Source organism: Vidua chalybeata, chromosome 2 (genome assembly GCF_026979565.1).
Source record: "Vidua chalybeata isolate OUT-0048 chromosome 2, bVidCha1 merged haplotype, whole genome shotgun sequence".
NCBI classification, from domain to species: Eukaryota; Metazoa; Chordata; class Aves; order Passeriformes; family Viduidae; genus Vidua; species Vidua chalybeata.
Window position 1 is genome coordinate 74710055 of NC_071531.1, and position 12375 is coordinate 74722429.

At 47.4% G+C, this 12375-nt stretch overlaps 2 protein-coding genes across 4 annotated transcripts in view; one reads left to right on the top strand and one right to left on the bottom strand.

The window, feature by feature from the left end:
* The window catches only part of LOC128783736 (alpha-2-macroglobulin-like protein 1), a 25599-nt gene extending 13527 nt beyond the window's left edge, over nucleotides 1-12072 (top strand). The window contains exons 19-35 of the mRNA XM_053934764.1: nucleotides 49-175; nucleotides 730-851; nucleotides 1317-1371; nucleotides 1999-2082; nucleotides 3047-3223; nucleotides 3364-3445; nucleotides 4217-4373; nucleotides 4579-4653; nucleotides 5029-5191; nucleotides 5585-5799; nucleotides 5929-6144; nucleotides 6249-6373; nucleotides 6677-6767; nucleotides 7477-7545; nucleotides 7851-7953; nucleotides 8080-8121; nucleotides 12010-12072. Coding sequence (XP_053790739.1) covers nucleotides 49-175; nucleotides 730-851; nucleotides 1317-1371; nucleotides 1999-2082; nucleotides 3047-3223; nucleotides 3364-3445; nucleotides 4217-4373; nucleotides 4579-4653; nucleotides 5029-5191; nucleotides 5585-5799; nucleotides 5929-6144; nucleotides 6249-6373; nucleotides 6677-6767; nucleotides 7477-7545; nucleotides 7851-7953; nucleotides 8080-8120 — 1902 coding nt within the window. The 3' untranslated portion in view covers nucleotide 8121; nucleotides 12010-12072. The remainder of the gene's footprint in view (nucleotides 1-48; nucleotides 176-729; nucleotides 852-1316; nucleotides 1372-1998; nucleotides 2083-3046; nucleotides 3224-3363; nucleotides 3446-4216; nucleotides 4374-4578; nucleotides 4654-5028; nucleotides 5192-5584; nucleotides 5800-5928; nucleotides 6145-6248; nucleotides 6374-6676; nucleotides 6768-7476; nucleotides 7546-7850; nucleotides 7954-8079; nucleotides 8122-12009) is intronic.
* The window catches only part of LOC128783644 (alpha-2-macroglobulin-like protein 1), a 24750-nt gene continuing 20819 nt past the window's right edge, over nucleotides 8445-12375 (bottom strand). For all 3 annotated transcript variants that reach the window (XM_053934586.1, XM_053934585.1, XM_053934587.1), the window contains 5 exons: nucleotides 12096-12186; nucleotides 11730-11798; nucleotides 10419-10521; nucleotides 9691-9732; nucleotides 8445-8627 (listed from right to left, as the gene is read on the bottom strand). In XM_053934586.1, coding sequence (XP_053790561.1) covers nucleotides 9692-9732; nucleotides 10419-10521; nucleotides 11730-11798; nucleotides 12096-12186 — 304 coding nt within the window. In that variant the 3' untranslated portion in view covers nucleotides 8445-8627; nucleotide 9691. The remainder of the gene's footprint in view (nucleotides 8628-9690; nucleotides 9733-10418; nucleotides 10522-11729; nucleotides 11799-12095; nucleotides 12187-12375) is intronic.

Below are 12375 nucleotides of genomic sequence, written 5' to 3' on the forward strand. Positions count from 1 at the left end.
TCTCACCTGAGTTGCCCAGTCACTCACCTGCATTTGTCATTCCCGCAGATCCAGGTAGCCCTGGCTAAATCCTCAGACTTTCAGGTGGAGCCATGTCAGACTTGCAGGGACAAGGAGTGTCTGTGTGCAGAGGACTCCGAGACCTTCATGTGGAATGTCACAGCAGTCCAACTGGGTATGGCAGCAAAAAGGGACTTGTGATGGGGAACCCTAAAACTGAAATGAAAGAGTGTGGGAAGTCCAGAGAAGTTGCCAGAGCCAGGTCCCCTCTGAATCCTGAGATTTGTCCTTAATGGTGCAAACATGCAATCCATTATGTTTGCTTTCTTTCTCTCTTAGACAGACTCACCAGACAGGGCAGGAGCTCCCGAAGAGAAGGCTGTGGGACCAGCTGGGGAGGAGAAGGCTGTGTGGATGTGGGTGGGGGAATTTTGTATTGCTGGTCCTTTGCTTAATATGCAATGGGAAGTGTATGCTGGGGTCCAAGGGCTGCTGGACCCTCTATTGTTCAAGTCAGTGAAGTCACTGCTGGTGAGACATTAGTGAGTTTTCGCATGCTCAGGGTGTCTGAACAAGCTGTCAGCACTGGCTGGCTCACCTTCACTGGCCAAGCCACCGAGGCCATGAAGACCAACAACCCAAAGCATCTCAGGCCACTATTGATTAAAGAAAGTTTAGTCAATTTGGCCACAGGTGTAAGAAAAGGACTCTGTTGAATTGATTTGCTAGGGACTCTGAACATCTCAGTGAGGACAGAGGTACTGGACACCACGTCACGGTGTGGGGGCAGAAAGCATTTGCCAGCTGCTGTGAGGGGGAGGCACACACTGACCAAACACTTGCTGGTCCAGGTCAGTACGAGAATAACCTCATTTTTGTCTATGGTATCTCTGCCCAAGGGGGAAGGCAGACTGAGGTGGGCTAAGTAGTTTTATCACCTCAAATTTTAGCCAGCAACAGTATGCCAAAGCTGTGGCTTAGTTCACTTTATTTCTCCCAGGACCTAGCCAAGCCTATTCTTGCAGTACTCTTTCTTGAGCTGCATTCCCACGTCTGTGTTTCTCCCTGTACCTTTCCCTGCTTTTCATACTGTACCTGAGCTTTTGTATGTGCTCACTGGCCAGAGAGCCCTGCCCCTTGGGCTTACTCTTGATCCTTTGAGCAGTGAAGCAGGCAGACCTGCCAAAAATGAGGAAGCTGGAGTCCATGACCTCTGAATTCAGACTTGAACTTTCTCTGAAATGTTGCTGTCATTTGGGAATTTTATGTGTATTTTTGTTTCTCCATATCCCACATGCATGTTTCTGCTCTGGCAGCCAGAGGGTGTGTTAGTGGAGAAGTCCTACAGCTCCCTTCTGTGCCCAAGAGGAGGTATGTGCCTGAGACGAGGTATGTGCACAGCCTGAATGGGCTCTGCAGCCTGAAATAACTACACCTGAAAGTAGAACTAAACTGTGGGAGGTCTCATGACAGAATGTTTTGAAATTATTTTTCACATAGGAAATTTCACTTCCTATCAGCCACGAATGAATAAGAAATATTACTCCCACAAGTGCTGTCCTACATGAATTTGCTGATGAGTATTAGTGGCAAAAACCTGCTGTGCAGTCTCCTTCCCACAGTGCAACTCTTGCATGTTCCTGGAGCTCGATAGTCACCAGGGAGAGGTGCTCCAACCCTCCCACCCTGTCCCTGCAGCATTGCGAGTCTCGCTAGGATGTCCTCCAGTTGAGTGATGTCCAGCTGTGATCCTTGTGAGCTTTGTGAAGTGTAGTGAATTGAGTTGAAGTGAAGCTTGGCGGGCCCTCGGCCCCACCAGCACTCTCATGTATGGCCTTATCTGAAAAGCTTCCAGGCAATGCACCTCGGTGCAATGACCAGGACAGGCGGTGTGAGGGATGGAGGCAGTGTCCCACTTACCTGGGCCAGTCTTGTCTCTCCAGTTGGAGGCTTTTGGTTTGGTTTTTCATGCTGCACCTTTTATCCTACTGTTATCAGGAAACGTGGCTGAGGAACGTGTGTCCCTTCGCCTCCCTGACAATGTAGTAAAGGCATCTGCCAGGGCTTCCATTTCTATCACAGGTAAGTGACTTCTCCTGTGGGCTCACAGACTGCTGGTCTGTGTCAGAGCAAGGCTTAACTTGGTGTCAGAGGATCCACTTGACATGAAACTGCCCAAAAAAGAGCATGCTGTGTTTCTATTCCCTGCAAACACCAGGCTTTCAGATTTTTGGCTTTCATGGGAAGAGTAATCTGCACAGGAGAATAATCCTTTTTCTAGCTAGGACCTTGGAGCAGAGACTTTGGACCTTGGCTATTTCTGTGTAGATACAAACAGTAAAACTCAAAACCATGCTACAGCAAAAGCTCCTGGAGAGAAAAAATCTTTCTCAGCATTATAAAGTTGCAAAGGAACACTTTGGAGAGGGTACTGGGACTGGCCATACCTACCATTAAATACATCTATTTGTTTTGCAGGCCAGACTGGTATGAAGCCAGGCCTGGCCTAAGTAGCTATTAATACTGTGCAACAGAACCCAACAGAGGAAAAAACACAAGGCTTTTCTGACTGGCTGGAGGATGTATGGACACCTTCATACCATCTGACTAGCACCCCTGCTGGTTTCCTCACATTTGGATGCTTAACATATGGTTGGGTAGGGTAGAACAGGCCTGGCTAAAGACCTGGCATTTCAAACTTTCCCTGAGTGCTGTTATATTTGTTTGTCTATATGATGCAGATTGAGCAGGTGCAGCTCTGCTGACAGCCTTTTACAAACAGTATTTGTTATAGCTGGAGCTCTTCAGAATGCAAAAGCTGATAAGGGAACTTATCTCCAGGGACTCCATAGAGTTGTCATGATGCCAAGCTGGAAAGAGGCAAAACAGTCACCACTCTCCATCCTGCACTCAATTGTTTACTCCTCTTTCCTCCTTTCTCCAGTGCTTTCCCCGTGCTGAGATAAAGCACTGTTATCCCCTGCCTGGCTGAAAAGGCACCTCAAATAATATTTACACTTTCTTTGCTTTATACACCCTTGGATAGGTGACCTCATGGGGATGACTCTGCAGAACCTGGATCACCTGGTGCAGCTGCCCCACGGCTGTGGGGAGCAGAACATGGTGCTGTTTGCCCCCGTTGTCTATGTGCTGCAGTACCTGGAGAAGACGAGGCAGCTGAGCCCTGAGATCAAGGACAGGGCAACAGGATTCCTGCGCAATGGTGAGTACAACAGACCCACCTTGCCCCTCTGCCTTCCCCTGTGTCCAACATACCAGTAACTCTTGCCCTTGCACCCACTCTGTCAGCACTGTCCCCTCTGTGTTACGGTGCCATATTCATCACTGTTCCCATCTCCCCAGGGTATCAGACACAACTTCTTTACAAGCACACAGATGGCTCCTACAGCTTCTTTGGGCAGAAGGATGGAGAAGGAAACACTTGGTAAGCACTGCAAACATCCCTCACTTCTGATTTTTCCTGTCTGGATCAGAGCACATAATGTATTTGAGAAAGCTGACAAGACGCTCCTTCTTTGGGATGGACACAGAAGGAACTCTCTGACAGGGAGAGTCTGAGCAGACTTGGAAAACTTGGAAAAGCAGTCAGGCAGGGCAGCAGAGTTTCTGGGAAAGTGGTACAGCTAAGATGTGGTCCCAGGGAATGAAAAGTCTTTTTTTTTTTTGTCTCTATGCCCCCGCTGTTGGCCCACAGACAACATCAGGTCATGCTAGTGGTGACCTGGCAGCCAAGAGGGGTACACATGTCTGGAAAAAAATCAGGTGTGAGCAATAGAAAATCCTCTCTTCAGTGAATGGAGAGGAGCTGCCTTGGCACAGCATACACCTATGGTGCTTGGCTACGATGAATGGAGAAAGGAAGGAAGAAGAAACTGGGGAATTCCAGATTGTCTCTAGTAATTTGGGGGAGATAAAGTGGAACAGGTAAAAGTAGAAGTAGGAGGGTTTTCACCTGTGAAATTACTGGATAAAGCACTAAGTAGTATATCTGTGGAGACAGAGGCAGGGAGAGGAGCCACTGGGATGGGTCCTGTGGACCATTTCCACTTTTAGATTGACTTTCCTTATGAAAATTACTCTTTTTTGCGCCCCCATTATGTCACTAGTTCAGGGACAAGCACCAGGAGACCTCTGACTGTCTCTTTGCCTTTTTTTTTTGTTTACCTCTTTTTCTTATAACTCATCCTTTTCCTAGGTTGACAGCTTTTGTACTCAAGAATTTTGGCCAAGCCAGAAAATACATCTACGTAGATGACAAGAACATCCAGGATGCCCTTCGCTGGCTAGAGCAAAACCAGCTCCCCAGTGGCTGCTTTGCCACCAAAGGGAACTTTTTTCACTCCTCCCTAAAGGTAGGCCAGGGAGGTAGCGCTGCTAGGGAATGACTGGAGAGATTTTTGACAGCAGAAGATTGTAGGATCCCAAAGGATCCTAAGAAGTCATTCTGTAACCTGTGCAAGACCTAAAGAGAGGGAAAACATGAGAGGAATGCTTTTCCTTCTGAGAAGCGGGCCCTCCTAATACCCTGTAAGAGTGAAAGACGTGTTCCTCTCACAGGGCAGCATGGATGATGATGTCTCTCTGGGGGCCTATGTCGCTGCAGCACTGCTGGAGATGGGTCTGCCACTGCAGGTGAGCACGCTCAGCTTGCTCCTGCTCCCTCCTGCTCTCCTGGGCACCACCATGGGGGTATGACAGCTTGTGATCCTGGTGTTCTCCAGGCCGTGAACTGGGAAGGAACTTCTGGCAATGAGTCAATGTTTGGTCAGATGATGAAGTTATTCCTCAAAAGAGCCAGTGTTGTGAAACTGGCCTGATGCAGTAGTGCTTTGTGGCAATGGCCCCAGTGCACACTGGGGCTGCACTGCCTGTTTTCTGAAGACAGTCTGTAATTTATCAGGTTTCATTGGAACTGCATTGGGAAACCATAGTGTGCTCCCTGGAATGAGTTCCCCAGCCCCTCTTTCACCCCTGTCAGAGTTTGGCATGTGTCTCCTCCCAACACAGGGCAAGCTGATGCAGACTACTCTCCGCTGCTTGCAGAAGGTGGCTCACAACATCACCAATATCTACACAGAAGCCTTGCTGGCCTATGCCTTTGCCCTGGCTGGGGATTATGAGACAACCCAGGAGCTGCTGTACAAATTGGAGGAACAGGCCATCAAATCAGGTGCTGCCTGCTGGAGTAATGTATGCTGAGCTACAGCAGTCAAAAATTATATATGTATTTATATATAATACATTTATATATAAGATACTCTTTGTATTTATGTAGTAACTGCATTGTGTAACTGAAAATACAATAAGGTATTTCACAAACTGTGAGAGTGAGTTAGATATAGTTTCCTCAGACTGGAGGATTTCAAGGTCCCTTTGAGGGAGGAGATAGGAATCTGTGAGCTAAAACAAGGTGAAGATTTGGAGAATAAATTCAAGAAAGCAATCCTGGCCTGAGTATAGAGAATGTACTGAAGGAGCCCTGAAAGCACTGTGGGGTTTTTTTCCTCTGAAACTCAAATTATGTCTTCCCTAAATAGCCTTCATAATCCTTTTCCTTCTGCAGGAGGACAAATCCACTGGAGTCCCAAGCCAAGCTCTCCAGCTTCCAATGACTTCTGGCCTGGCACTCAGTCAGTGGACATAGAGCTGACAGCCTATGTGCTCCTGGCGTACCTCTCCAAGCCACGGGTGCACGCCGGTGACATGACAGCTGCAGCTGGCATTGTGGCCTGGCTGATGCGGCAGCAAAATGCCTACGGGGGTTTTGCTTCCACCCAGGTAACCAGCAGCTCCCCGTGGATCCTTTTGTACCCTATGTTGGCAGCACAAGTCCTCTTGAGGTCTTCAGGTTCCAAGCCAGTTCCATTATGGCTGATGATTTCAGAGTGACTGTCTCTCCCTCTCTAGGACACAGCTGTTGCCTTGCAAGCCTTAGCCAAATATGCAGCGAGGACGTTCAGCACATCAGGCCAGGCAGTGGTGAGGGTGAGGTCCCAGAGGGCCTTCGGGAAGGCATTCCAGGTGAGCCGCCAGAAGCGGCTGCTGGTGCAGCAGGCAGCGCTGGTGGAGATCCCGGGGCAGTTCCTGGTGCAGGCCCACGGCAGCAGCTGTGTCTTTGCTCAGGTGAGGAGGTGGGATGAGTGTGGAGGGAGGAGGACTCTGCCTCTTTTCTCCTGCATGAGATCATGCCTGGCCTGTGTTTCCTGCTCCTGGCCCTTATCCTGCAGACAGTGCTGAGGTACCACGAGCTTTCCCCACGGACTCCTGTGATCTTCACGCTGCGTGTCAGCACAGAGCTGAACAACTGCAGCCAGGCGAATCTGCGCGTCCTCACCGTCCACATCCTTGCCAGGTGACTCCAAGGGCTGCTTCCTCCTCCAGCAAGATGGAGTGAGCTTGGGGACAGCAGCCAGGAAGGTCTCAGGGCTCTGGGAGACACCCAGCCCGTGGGGCGAACAGGACAGAGGGTGAATTGGACAGGTGGAAGGCTTGGAGGGGGAAGGTGGTGGCTAACTCCTGTGAGAGGGAGCAGTGGCTGCCATGTCCCCAGTCCCAGATGAGATACCTGGTTCAGGGCGTGGTGGTGGAGGGAAGAGGGGCTGGGAGGGCACTGTCCTCACAGAGTCAGACCCTCTGTCTGTTTTTTCTTCTCCAGCTACATTGGGAGCAGAGTCACATCCAACATGGTGATCATAGAGGTCTCCCTGCTATCCGGATTCATCATGACTTCCAGATCCAGAATGTTGGTAAGAACTTTGGAAGAAGAAAACCCACCTGTGGTAAATGGATCCTGCCTGCTTACTCCTATTGAGAATTGTTCATTTCAGGCCAGGTGGTAGCTAAATTTGCAGGAGACCTTTGCTGCTGCAATTGCACCAAAACTTCTTGTTTTCTTACAGACCCCACAAGGGAGATCAGAGGTGGTTCACCTTCTCCCACGAACAGTGTTTGGACTTGGGCCAGGAACAAAGTGTACTACTGGGTGTGCTGACACCAGGATTTGTTTGTCAGAAAGTCTAAGACAAGATTTCTCAGAGATACTCTAGCTCTAGCTAAAAATATTCTTTTGTTTTCCAATTAAATCATAAATTAAATCACAGGCCCCGTGCAGGTCTTTAAAAGCAGTTGAACACTCAGTGATGTGAAATAAGAATCTCTACTGCTGCCTGCACCCATTTGCTGACCAGTATATCAGTCATATGTACTACCCACACAGCCTTTGGTCCCCAGAGGGGGAGATTCCTCTGCCTGGGCAGGGTCAGTGTGGTTCATACATGAGATGCTCACAAGGAATGTCCAAGAGGGACTAGCAAAGATATAACCATTGAGAAATGCACAGTTCCACACAGAGTCCAGCTCTATACCTTCCCCTCACCAAAACACTGGCTCCCTCAGGTCAGGAATCCCTAAGGAAAATGCTCACACATTTAATTCTATTATTGTTTCCTATCCTAGCTGGAGAACAGAACCATTGTTAAGAAAATAGAAGTGAAAGCTAATGTGGTCTACATTTATCTGGAGAAGGTAAGTGAGAACAAAATTATTTGGTGTGTCACAGTGAGAGCAAAAGGTCAGAGGACAGGGAGCTGTGTGAGAGGCTGCTGTAGGTAAGAAAAGAGCACTGGTAGAATTGAGGGCAGAGGAAGTTTGCCCAATTTCATTGTCATTGGATTGGAATAATGCTATTCCTCACACAATACTCCATTTTAAAGTCCAGAATCTCTAATGGATTAGAGAAATATAGTGCAGGAAAATATTCAAATCAGGGAAGATGAAGATGCTGTGACTTTTTCTCCCCTTCCTTGCTAATTTCCTTCCATCTCCACTAGCTCAATGATGAATCTCAGACTTTCATTCTGCAACTGGAACAAGTAATTCAGGTGAAGAACCTGAAACCAGCCAGCATCAAAATCTATGATTACTACCAGCCAGGTGGGTTGCAGATTTCCTACTATTCGAGGGAGGGGAGCTGGGTTCCTGATTCTCTGGCTGGGAAGAGACATGCAGTCTTCTCTGTGTGCATCCATGTGTCATCACCTTCCTCATTTCCTTTTGCAGAGGAGCGAGCCTTGGCTGAATACAACGCTGTCTGTAGCTGAGGTAGGCAGCAAATTCCTGTGTGATACCAACAGTGGCATCAAGAAATGGTGGGTCTTGGGTGGGAAACATGGAATATAAGCAAACACAGGAAGGGGAATGGTAAGCAGTGGGGAACATGTACCCAGCTAGAAACAGGAAGTATCTGTTTCTAGGTCTATGGATCAGGTTTTTTTAATGCTCTATCTCCTCCTGTGCATGTCTGCACCTGGAGGGGCAGGGTTTTGTACGTGGGCAGAGGTGAGAATTTATTTTTCCCAGCTGCTCTTAAATGCAATTTTCCTGGTTTGGGAGAAAGACAGTAAACCTGAATAATCATTCAATCAGAGAGTTCTAGTCTTCTACTTTTAATAAGACGCCACACACAGTCTGAGCATTCCAAAAACTAACTGCTCAGCAGGAAATTCCAAGCATTTTCTCTTTTCTTCGTATCTCCATGTGGTGACAGTTGGCAGGGGTGACAAAGGACTGATGGGCAGAGACTGCAGATGAGGGATCTATCCCTGTTCCTGTGAAGACAATAAAGGACAATAAAAAAAAAAAAAAAAGTTCCTGAAGTATTAAAACTAACCACTGGGAACTTAGGGGCCTTTTTTGTGCCTTGTGACAAATGGTACTGTCAGGCCAAGAAGGACAGAGCTCTTATCACCCAGAGGGTAGTTGGGCACTGGAACAGGTTTCCCTGGGAAGTGGTCACAGCACCAAAACTGACAGAGTTCAAGAAGCATTTGGCCAATGCTGTGAGGCACATGGTGTGACTCTTGGGGCTGTCCTGTGCAGGGACAGGAACTGGACTCCATGATCCTTGTGGGTCTCTTCCAACTCAGAATGTTTTATGACCTAAGATTCTCTCTCACTTTATCTATACAAAGCTTATGTCAGAATCTCCGGTAAGGGTGTAGAGTTTGTGGCAAACATCCCAGGACAGGGCTGTGTACCTGCCTCAGGTGATTCATGGAGCAGGTGGCTTTCCCAGTCTTCCCAGTGGGCTGTGGGCAGGAAAGCACGAAGGTGCAAGGAAAGTTTAGAGCAGGAGCAGGCGTTGGTCAAGCTTAAGCTTTGTCTTTGCTCAGCATAGAAAGAGGATGGGCAGGTGTCCATTCCCTAGTGTGGATCAGAAGGCAGGCTGAGATGGAGAAAGGCTTGGCACTGAAACGTGGCCAGGCCCTGCAGTAAAGGTGAGCATGGCATGTTGTGTGCACAGGGCTGGAGGTATGTGAAACTATAGGGAAAGTGCCAGGAAAGGGAACTGTGGTGACTTAAATAAAGTGTATTTGTTGCAAAGGGCCAGGACTGGTGATAGTACTTGGTACATGAAGTCCTTATTTTCTAAAACATATCTCCAACTTTGTCATGACCTTGTCACATCAAATCTTCTACTTCGGTTCTCTTTCCCTCACTGGGAGCACTGGGATACAAAAACTCATCCTCACTTCGCATTGCAAATTGCTTTTTACCCTGGACCTGCAGTCTGGCAAGTTTCTTGACCAAGGGCCTTTGCCTGCATCTCCCTACCTTTCCATATTCTTCAGGACCATGCCTGTGATAACAAAAGAGGTCTTGGGCTCTCACCTCACTTGCATGGGACACTGTAGCTCATCACTGCAGTTTCTTCTGGAAGACAAGAAAGAAAGTGCTGGTGAGGCACATTGTCAAAAACCCAGGAAAGCAATCCAGCATTGTGCCACTGTTCCCAGGAGTGGTGTTCCCTCAGTTTACAGGCCACAACTCCCCTCTATGTGACACATGAAACCACTGGTGTGTACCCATGACTCTGCAGCTGGTCAGGATTCACCCAAGGCACGAGGCTGCAAGTCCCAAAGAGGTCCATCACAGCTATGAATGCTATGCAGTTATGAATGCTTCACTTTCTGAAGGAATAGCAATCCCTGACACATTTCTAGCTTTTCTTCCCACTAGGAACCCCACAGCACAGAGGACAAGTTGGTTTTGGTTTTATTCTTCTAAGGGGGCCCTTACTTTTCTGAGTCATCCCCCCACTATGATCCCTCTGCCTTTTCTGTCTCTGACAAAATAAGTGCTCAAAAGCACAGCTCATTGCTCTACTCTTGCTGGGACAGCCAGACCCTCAGTGGTTCTACATGCCAGCCTGGAGTTCTGGAGTCAGAGGGAGAAGGAAATACCATTTTGAAAACCAACAAGTTAAATTCATGCCTAGACAGCTTCTAAAGGACAATCAGATAACCATGGCAGAGATGGTATTGTCTTAGACTCAACAAAATTCAGAAATTTTCTTTCCAGAAGTACATTTGGGTGGTTTTTGCAGCATCTGAGCTCACCTGGCATATAGTAATCATAGATCTTGATATTGGCTGGTTTATGATCCTTCACTTGCATGTCCTGCTCCACCAGGAAAGTGTAGGTTTGAGGCTGCCTAGTCAGCTAAGACCAAGAAATGCAAGGATTAAAAACAGAAAAGGACAAAGAAGTCCTGTAAGACAACCCCTTTCACCTACTTGCACTCAGGCTCTGTAGAGACCTCACCACTGTAACACATCTGTTCTGCTTTCTAGTCCATTTCAGAAATATCTTTTACTTCCCATTCTATCTCCCCTTTTTGGTCACCAAATTTAACTCAGCTCATGAGGAACATCAAAAAGCTATGGAGTCAGTGTGCACTACCTAAATGGCATGCTAGTGTTCCCCACCAATCCCACCTTCCCTTCCAGCTCTACTCTGAGCTCCTTCATGCACCTGGCCTCAGTGGCTACTTTCTTATTCACAGTGACATCAGCTCTTATTCTCCAGTCTCACATAACCTTCATCCTTAAGCAGACAAATACAGGCTGTGGACAAACATCTGCTGTAGGGTAGTGGTTACATGACCTGCTGTTGATTGCAGTGTACCTTGTGTTACCTGGCAGCTTGAGCTGAAATATTTCTCTGCATTTTCTGCTCTGTGCTGTAGATGTAATGAAAGCAGCAGCTCTGCAAGCCTAATGCATCCATGTGACACTAACCCACTTCCTATGGGGCCTAGCTCAGCTTACTGAGCCTACTGACAGAAACTGAGGATGAAGAATCACAAAAATGCTCCTTAGAAATGCTGGAGTTTTAAATACATGCCAGGTCTCATTTCTGTTTAGGTATTCATGGAGCTAGAAAAAGGCTGGAGTGGTTGTTAATCTGTTCATTCATGAGGCTGTGGAGTGAGCACTTCTGTTCACACAACCATCTGGTTTGCTTTCAAATGATCTTGGCAAAATCCATGAGCAATCTTGCATGCTCTCTGCTGCATTCAGGTTGCTTAAGAGCTTTTTAAGATTTCAGGCTTGCTTGGATTTGCTAGATGGATCTTATTACTACTCCCCAGTCCTACTCAGGCACCATATACGTGGACTTTCAGTAGTCTCTGAACAGTGCCAACAGATATGCTTAACATGAGAGTTTGCCTTGTTTTACTCAAGTTAAGTAGCCCTGTAAGTGGCTCTACAGATGAACAACTGCCAACTGACACTTCTCCAGATCAGCAAATGTGGCTGGTATGCAGGAACAACAGCTCTGGATAGTTAAAATAGCAATGAAACCAGTAAACAAGAATAAAAGCTGTCAGTCCATAGCCCCTTTAATGATGCCCAAATTACACTCACTTCCTCCAGGTAGAGAACAACTTGGTCAGCTTTGCTTTCAACTTTCTTCACTAAAGGCATTTTCTTTAGCTGAAAACAGGGGGAAAATATCAGAAAGGCTTTAATAAAAAGCAGAAATATTCAGGGGTATTTGTCTTTGTGGGGCAAAATATTTGTGATGGGCAAATATTTACATGGCCAGGGAAGCTGTTAATGTAGGGAAAGGCAAAGTGCAGCTTGGAAGAGACTTTGAGTATAAGGATTTCTTAGGAGGAAAATAACCCTGTTTCTCTGCCCACAGGAATGATCACATTTCAGCATATGGTCCTGCATGATGGACATCCATCACTGTTCCCATCCCAGCTGGACACAAATTCGCAGTCTCACCTCTTCCAGTGAACCTGCCACGGGGCTGTATCCAGACAGCAGCTCCACTTGGATCAGGACCATGTTGGTGGACACACGGTTCCCTGTGTAGCTGCAGCAGGAACCCAGGGGACAGCACTAATGTTACTTTCTGAGCCATGATCTCCAGATACTCCAGCCCAGCTTTCGTACTCAGGTGGAGGAATGTGCCTTTCTTTCCAGTGTTTCTCCTGTAAGCATACCTCTTTCTGCACTGTAATAAATCTTTGTGCTTCCCTTGATCTCACTTTTAATTGTGCCA